The following is a 7,727-nucleotide window of genomic DNA, read 5'->3' as shown; positions in this document are numbered from 1 at the left end:
CATAGGGGACTACTCATTCATTTCACTATTCAATTCGTGAGTCCACAAACATACAAACATGTTCCATCCTCTACCAAGCTCTCTCCTCCTCCTCCTCCTCCTCTATGCGCTCTTCCTCTCCGTCGTCTACGCTGCAGAGCCCTCCTCCGCCGCCTCCGCCGCGCACCTGCGCCCGGGTTACTACTCGTCGACGTGCCCGGGCGCCGAATCCACCGTGCGCGGCGTCATCCGCCGTGCCATGGCCCGCGAGCGCCGCAGCGCCGCCTCCGTCATGCGCCTCCAATTCCACGACTGCTTCGTCAATGTCCGCACCCTGCACTTCTAAAGATAGCATACTATCTGCTTTATTTATTAAAATGATGAATTAGGTTAGCGGTGTGAGGCAACAGTAGGCCTGTTTTTGATTGGTTTTAATAATTTAGGGGTGTGATGCGTCTTTGTTGCTGGATGATACGCCGACGATGTTGGGGGAAAAGCTGTCGCTGTCGAACATAAACTCGCTGAGGTCGTACGACGTGATCGACGAGGTGAAGGAGGAGGTGGAGCGGGAGTGCCCCGGCGTCGTCTCCTGCGCCGATATCATCGTCATGGCCGCTAGAGACGCTGTTGTCCTGGTACTATTATAATTTTTTCTCCGAAATATATCGCTGTATCGCTCACTGTCGAGGGCGATGGCGAAATAGTAATACATAATGTAAATTTTGAATAATTGAACATTCAATGTTTTTGTTTCCAGCTTTACTTTTTTTTTAAAAAAAAAAAGAAAAGAAAATCAGCAACACAGGAGATTTTCAGACCGAACACTGACTGATTCAGTGATTCTCTGCATTCAATTATTCCTGGGCTGTTTCCGTTACATATTATTATTGCATTTACTACACAGATGCGCACTCATCCGTTATCAATAAATCAGGTGAATTGTTTTGGAACACTAGTTAATTGGATTCATAAGAATTATTATACTTTCTATGTAAATGCGTGTCTACTTTGCTGGCAGAGTGGAGGACCGTACTGGGACGTGAAGCTCGGCCGGGTGGACAGCTTGACGGCTAGCCAAGAGGACGCGGACCGGATCATGCCGAGCCCGAGAGCGAACGCGACGTCGCTTATCAACCTCTTTGCGCAATTCAACCTCACCGTCACCGACCTGGTCGCGCTCTCCGGCTCGCACTCCATCGGCGAGGGGCGGTGCTTCTCCATCGTCTTCCGCCTCTACAACCAGTCGGGTTCGGGGCGGCCCGACCCGCACATGGACTCGGAATTCAGAGGGAAGCTCGACACCCTGTGTCCAAAGGGCGGGGATGGGAACGTGACCGGCGGGCTCGACGCCACTCCGGTCGTGTTCGACAACCAGTACTTCAAGGACTTGGTTCGGCTGAGGGGGTTTCTGAACTCGGACCAGACGCTGTATTCGGACAACGAGAAGACGAGGGAGCCGGTCGAGTGTTTCAGCCGCGATCAGGAAGCATTTTTCGCGGCTTTCGTCGAGGGAATGGTGAGGATGGGAGACTTGCAGTCCGGGAGGAGAGGGGAGATCAGGAGGAACTGCAGGGTGGTGAATGGTCAAAGCATGAGTGTTGATTTTATGGACATAAACGGTCAAGGAAGGAGGATTTTGGAAGAGTAGAGTACAAGGATTTCGGAGTTCATATCATAAGATAGTTTGTTAACAAGACCAATATCAACACTTGCCTGGTATGTGCTAAGATTTGTATTCATATTTAACTTCCTAGAGCTTTTGAATATTGATATATTTTTGATCTGCGTGCATGGATCAAACTAAAGCATCTGTATCATCTATATAGACAGATCGACAATATATATTAAAAAGGAACAATGTGAGAAACGGATAGCGATACGCAAAAATAATAGCAATCTCACTTCAAATACATTAAACCTGTCACCTATGTAGAGAGGAGTTTAAATATGAAAGCATCGAGCTCAAGGCAAAAGAACCAAAACAGTAGTCATGCGGCCGAGTAGGTAGAAAACGCTAATTAAGACAATCAAACAATCATCTAATTAACATTCGCGGCATAACAACAATCACATTAATATAATAAAACATACTTTAGAGAGTTTGATCTGAGAGTTCAATAACAAGAATGTGATTCAATCGGCTACAAAATCGGAAAAACAAGAAACCAACCAGAGGGCAAAATTCACAAGCGAAATTACCACTCTAGTATAACATCTTTACTCCAAAATCCGAACGTCAAGGTCTATCAGGCCGCAACAGATGGCTTAGAGGCAGCAGAGAGCTTCGACCTCCTCTTTGCCAAGCTCTCGCTCCTGCGTTCGCGCTGCTCCTTGAGTCTGGTCGCAAGGAGCTTCTGGTACTCCGCAGCTTCGGCCTTGGCCTTTGCAATCCTCTTTTTCTTTTCCGCAATTCTGGCTCGCTTCCTTTGCAGAGTAAGCGGAGTAACCAGCCTCTGAATTTTAGGTGCCTTGCTGCATTTCTTTCCTGCAAATAAAAGTAGCAGTATTTGCAATTAAAAAAAATCATCCCTTCCGATAAAAGACCATCAAAATTAACAAGAAGAAAAGGCAAAGTCTATAAATAAATTCTGCAGGCAGGCTAAGATGTACCCTTATCTCAAACTATCTTCTTTTTCTACTTTTAACTCTTTGCAAGACAGTACTAAATGAGCACCAAACAATTTTTGAGTTTCCTCGGAAAAAAGGTCCTGAAGTTACACCAATACAAGCAGCTTTACTTAGAAAACAAATGTAACCGGCATCAGGAGTGCAACAGAGTAAAGATATTCGTGGGACATCATAACCTACGGTTACCTCCATACAAATATATATGCCAACACCAAAACCTGCAAAAAATTTCTCTACAACACTCTAGTCACAGCATAGCCAGCAAAACATATACCCACCTGATTTGGTAGTGAAGGTCCGGCGATATGTATTGACATACTTTCGAACATCATCTTCCTTGGATAGATTGAACAATTTCCGAATCTTGGAAGCCCTCTTAGGTCCTCTCATCCTTGGCTTCTCAATGTCGGTTAACCCCGGAAGGTCATTCTCACCTTTCTTAACAATCACCAAGTTCAAAACTGACAGATCCGGACTGACAATACATCCCCGCACGGATTTCCTCCTGCGCTCTCCGTCCCGCCGACCATACCCACGAAAGCATGGCGTGCCTGCATGCAATATAACAATAGAAGAAAAGATATTAGGCAGTAACCTAGACTCCTGATATGAAAAATCTAAGCAATAAGATATCCTGCCTATGTGGAAGGTTATAAAGATGGATAGTGAGAATAAAAAAAAAGTTAGAGTGTACTCACCTCTGTGCAGAAGAAGGCGGACACGGCCAGGAGTTAGGACTCCTTGCTTCATGGGAAATCCTTGCTTGTCGCATCCTCCCATGATCTTAAACACATAGCCCTTGAATTCCTGCACATGTAAATCATTGATTTATCTATATGGTGAAGGAACTTAATGTATTCAGCACTTTTTCGGAATGACATTTTGTTGAATTATACCTCGCCAAGAGCATCACCACTAACTTCCTGAGAGATTCTCTTGTCGAAAAATGCCCGCCTAAACGAAAAGGAAATTAATCCAAAATAATTGATTAATACCAAAAACTAAGTCATCGGGCAAAGGGAAAGAGGAAACTGCACAGTATCGCCAGGAAAGAAGGTGATACATACGGTGACAGACCTTTTAAATCATCAAATTAGAGCGAGTACGATGATTTAAACAGGATTGATACACAGTATTTGAGTCTCAGTATCACATGGGTTAATTCTCATATTGTTATATCACTTAGTTGATACAAACAATTCCACATTATGTTTTCTCTGTTAATAAAGAATACAAATTAATCAAAAGGACAAACAAAAAAGTCCCACTCAAAACAATGAAAGTAAAGTTGCCACTGCAAAACAATTTCCGCATGATACTCCAATAACCAACCTACTACTCTACGAACATTTCTGATAAGAAAAGGCATTAATCTAATTTGCATTGCTTCTCTCTCTAAGTTAATTCCAGGATCAAAATACTCGAGAAATAACTGCTAGCTGAAAACAACAAAAAGATTCAATCCAAAACAGCTATAAACAAAGAGCATTAAGATCACAGCATTTAGATCAAACCAAAACATACATTTGCATAAAATCAAGTAAGCACAAAAACAACATCATTTAGCATAGATTTGCTCACAGTTTCTGGTCGTCATCGATCTCGAGCTTCTTCTGGCACCCAGTGGTCGGATTTGCGATATTGAACTGTATCACATCATCGAAAACAACACTAAAATGTTTAGAAACACCAAAATATCGCGAAATCGCCTCCTAATTACTAAAAAATTAGTGCCATGAGGAAAAGAATCCAAGTAGAAGCTCATGTTCGAGGCTAGGGTTTTACGAGTGGAGGAGTAGGAGGAGAAGCACCTTCATCTTGGATCGAGCCCCCCGCGCCGCCGCCGCCGCCGCCGAGAGAAGAGACGGAGCACAAAGGAGAACAGCGACCGCTAGGGTTTTTCGACGATTCCATGTTGAGCTCCGAAACTTTATGTAGTTGACCGGTACGGCACGTGACACGCGCGTGATTCAAAAATTAGAGTAACGGGCCTTGGACTATTGTGGGCCGGAATTATGGCCCAATTTTAGAAGACCATAGTTCCAGTGATATATAGCTCGGGCAAATTACAAGTTTTACTCCAAGTTTGACTCCTATTTTAATTTCATCCTTATAGTTTAAATTTTAATAATTTCGTACCTGGAATTTAACGAAAATTTTGATTTTTTTTTCCTTTGGAATTGGTATCCTAAGCAAAATCTGATGATGGTGCTTGTATGATTTTTTTTGGGAAGATGTTCCACATGGTACCAAAGTAGTTTCCATATTAAAAGCTAAGATAATTGTTCAAATCATGAAAGAGAATTTTGAAACAAAGTTTGAAATTCAAGAAAAATGGCCTAAACCAGAAAAAAATCAAAGCAATTTTAAAGGAATTACATTCAAAATAAAACTCCACAGAGGTAACATGCACGAAAAAGAATAATATTGATGCACACATATACTGTAAGGATAATTATCTTAACAAAATTAGTGACCAGATCACAGAGTTTACAGTCATATAGAGACCATGTCCATGCATATAAGCATACACCCATGAAAAAAAAAAATGAGAGTTCTAGTTTCATGTACAATCTATGTAGTTTCCACACCAAAAAACAAAGAAAGAAACAGAAAAAGGTATAGATAAAAGAATACACAAGATAAACAGAAGGAGATGATATCAATAATAATCCTCCATCTCCACGGTGAGTTCGGGGCCGACGTACGGTGCTCCGACAACGGTAAAATCTTCTGGCAGGTCAGTCTCTTCTAGGATGGCACAACCTAAATACCAAACAAAGAAGAATATTTCTGAGCTAAAGACCTCATGGATGCTCTCATTTTGGTACTTTGTTTCTCTAATTTATTCTCATAAAAGAATAAGTTTTATTTGAGTACAGTTATTCTGAGGTGCAGATTTTCTGTAATCCTCAGATGCACAAAATTTCTACATACTGAGGATTTTGATGAGAGTAGTGATGAATCAATTGACCGAAAAAAGAAGGGACTGCAGATCAGTTAAGATTGATCTCGCTTTTCTATGCGAGTTCTGCTGCAGCGAGAAAATTCTTTTGCACACCGCGTTGCGGGATATCGGCGATGGAAACTCACCAGGAAGTGAAGGTATCGGAATCTCGTTAAAGTAAGTAGAAGGTCTTTCTCGCTCATCCGAGTATGGTGGAGCCAAGATGTCCAAGACGGCGCACGGAGTGATCGCGGTGAAGGAGTGGATGTTTCCGCCGCTCCTTGGGAACAAAACTGAGGCCTTGCACGGAGCTTCCATGACGCGATCGTCCGCCGCTATTCTTGCTAGCCCGCCTACAGAGTGTATTCAATAGCTACAATTAGGCTAATTTCTCGTTGAAACTTTTCATTTCAAGTTTACTGCAATTATATTTAAAAAAAAAATTACTGGAGAGCAGTTATAACAGTTAGAAGTTTCGTGATTGTAACGATCAACTGACACTTTTTCAGGAGGTTTACTGAAGAAAGAACTTGATTGTTTCATAGAACAAACTTGGCGTGATCGAACTGTTATAATTGAAACTATATACGAAGATAAATCAAGCCAGGAACAAACATCAGAGATCAAAATAGTAATTATCCTTTAACTATCACAGTAAATAAAATTGGTAAAGTTCGCTTACTTTTTTTGGGTCTTGAATTTGGTGTTGTAACCCAATCATAGGACTTCAATTGAACTGAACCATACAGTACTTTGCTAAGTACTACCATGTTTGGATGATCATGTAAAGGAAATGTAGCTCCAGCAGGGAAACAGAACACCCCGATCTGTTAAGCCAAAAACTACACATATTTGATTGAATTGCTACAAAACAAAGAAAGAGTTTGAATTTTAAAGCTAGCATACCGAGAAATCGTCGCACTCGTGGATGTGTATGTACGTAACCTGCGTTACTGATTGCGCTAAGAAAAGCCCGTATTGGCTCTTCGGAATTGGCTCATCCTCCATCAATCTTTCATCAGTTCTCGTTGCGTCGATTCCCACATCCGCTGGTTCCATCGCATCTAAAATACGCAAAAGAACATAAATTACGTCACCACGAATTAACATGAGTATGAAATAAAACACCAAAAAATGATTAGGAGTTAAATCAACTTACCGAGTAGCCCTTGCAGCCATCTGATCTGCTTGAGTGTAGGAAGCCCTTCTTTCCCCGACGAGAAGTTCCAATCACACGCATCGTAAAGCTCTTGGATTTTGCTCATCCCCATGGATTGTAATGCCATGTTTGTCACTAGAGCTTTGTCAATTAGCTAGTTTCGTATTAAATGATGTAAACAACTGTTTTAGAGTTACATTTTTGTTTGCATATGCATGTTCATATAAATAGGGAGAAATACTAGGACCGGTGCACACATTCACCGGATAAGGAAACTGTGGGCCTTTTTGTTAACTTTACTTTTACAGGGGGCCTTTTCAACTCCTCTCCTCTTTGGCTTCTACTGTTTTGCCACTGAAATGGTCACGTAAATGCACTTTCCAACGAACGATAATAGTACCGTGCGTGTTGTTTTTAATGTTTTTATGAAATGAAATGTTATTTGACTATATTGAAACACGTAGCATTGTGGGCCCGTATCATAGACCGTTTATTTAATCGGACGGTTGTGATTTCTCTAATCCTTTAACCTGTGGATTAGTCGTTAACCACGGTTAGGATCTATTGGCGAGTAGGTTGGATCCAGCGACGTGCGCGTTTAAGTCCTCCTTCATTTTCATACTAGTGCAAGTACCGCGCTTCGGAACGGATATACTCGATAAAAATATATAATTATTAAAATTTTAAAATTAAATAATTATAACTAAATAGGGAAAACTTTAAAAAAACCCCTGTGTTTCGCACTTTTTCATTTTAGTACCTTGTGGTTTAAAGTGTATCAAGTTAGTATCCTATGGTTTCTCACTTTATCACTTTAGTACCATGTGGTTTAAAATGTATCAAGTTAGTACTCTATGGTTTTATTTTTGTATCAAATTAGTATTGTATGATTTTATTTTTGTATCAAGTTAGTACCCTGTGGTTTTTAAATCACAGAGTGCTAAAATGATAAAGTGCGAAACTATAGGGTACTAACTTGATATACTTTAAATCACAGGGTATTAAAGTGAAAAA

General features: G+C 41.1%; 3 protein-coding genes across 5 annotated transcripts; 1 reads left to right on the top strand and 2 right to left on the bottom strand.

Moving 5' to 3' along the window:
• Positions 1-1,846, top strand: LOC109711398 (peroxidase 17). Its single transcript, XM_020234409.1, has 3 exons — positions 1-304; positions 423-614; positions 998-1,846. The coding sequence occupies exons 1-3, from the start codon at positions 59-61 to the stop codon at positions 1,625-1,627; spliced, it is 1,068 nt and encodes a 355-aa protein (XP_020089998.1). The 5' UTR covers positions 1-58; the 3' UTR covers positions 1,628-1,846.
• LOC109711399 (40S ribosomal protein S6-like) lies at positions 2,023-4,536 on the bottom strand. Of its 2 annotated transcripts, none has more exons than XM_020234410.1 (6): positions 4,393-4,536; positions 4,189-4,253; positions 3,504-3,561; positions 3,306-3,414; positions 2,886-3,158; positions 2,023-2,464 (listed from the first exon to the last, which is right to left on the bottom strand). In XM_020234410.1, the coding sequence occupies exons 1-6, from the start codon at positions 4,519-4,521 to the stop codon at positions 2,226-2,228; spliced, it is 873 nt and encodes a 290-aa protein (XP_020089999.1). In that variant the 5' UTR covers positions 4,522-4,536; the 3' UTR covers positions 2,023-2,225. The 2 variants fall into 2 exon arrangements, with proteins under 2 accessions (XP_020089999.1, XP_020090000.1); XM_020234411.1 differs by having other exon boundaries at positions 4,419-4,504.
• On the bottom strand, positions 4,553-6,876 carry LOC109711400 (plant cysteine oxidase 1-like). Of its 2 annotated transcripts, XM_020234413.1 has the most exons (5): positions 6,714-6,876; positions 6,461-6,618; positions 6,237-6,381; positions 5,701-5,907; positions 4,553-5,373 (listed from the first exon to the last, which is right to left on the bottom strand). In XM_020234413.1, the coding sequence occupies exons 1-5, from the start codon at positions 6,838-6,840 to the stop codon at positions 5,270-5,272; spliced, it is 741 nt and encodes a 246-aa protein (XP_020090002.1). In that variant the 5' UTR covers positions 6,841-6,876; the 3' UTR covers positions 4,553-5,269. The 2 variants fall into 2 exon arrangements, with proteins under 2 accessions (XP_020090002.1, XP_020090001.1); XM_020234412.1 differs by having other exon boundaries at positions 5,261-5,907.

This window comes from Ananas comosus, linkage group 6 (genome assembly GCF_001540865.1).
Source record: "Ananas comosus cultivar F153 linkage group 6, ASM154086v1, whole genome shotgun sequence".
In the NCBI taxonomy this organism is placed as follows: domain Eukaryota; kingdom Viridiplantae; phylum Streptophyta; class Magnoliopsida; order Poales; family Bromeliaceae; genus Ananas; species Ananas comosus.
The sequence above is the reverse complement of the archived record's forward strand: the minus strand, read 5'-3'. Positions and strand labels throughout refer to the sequence as shown.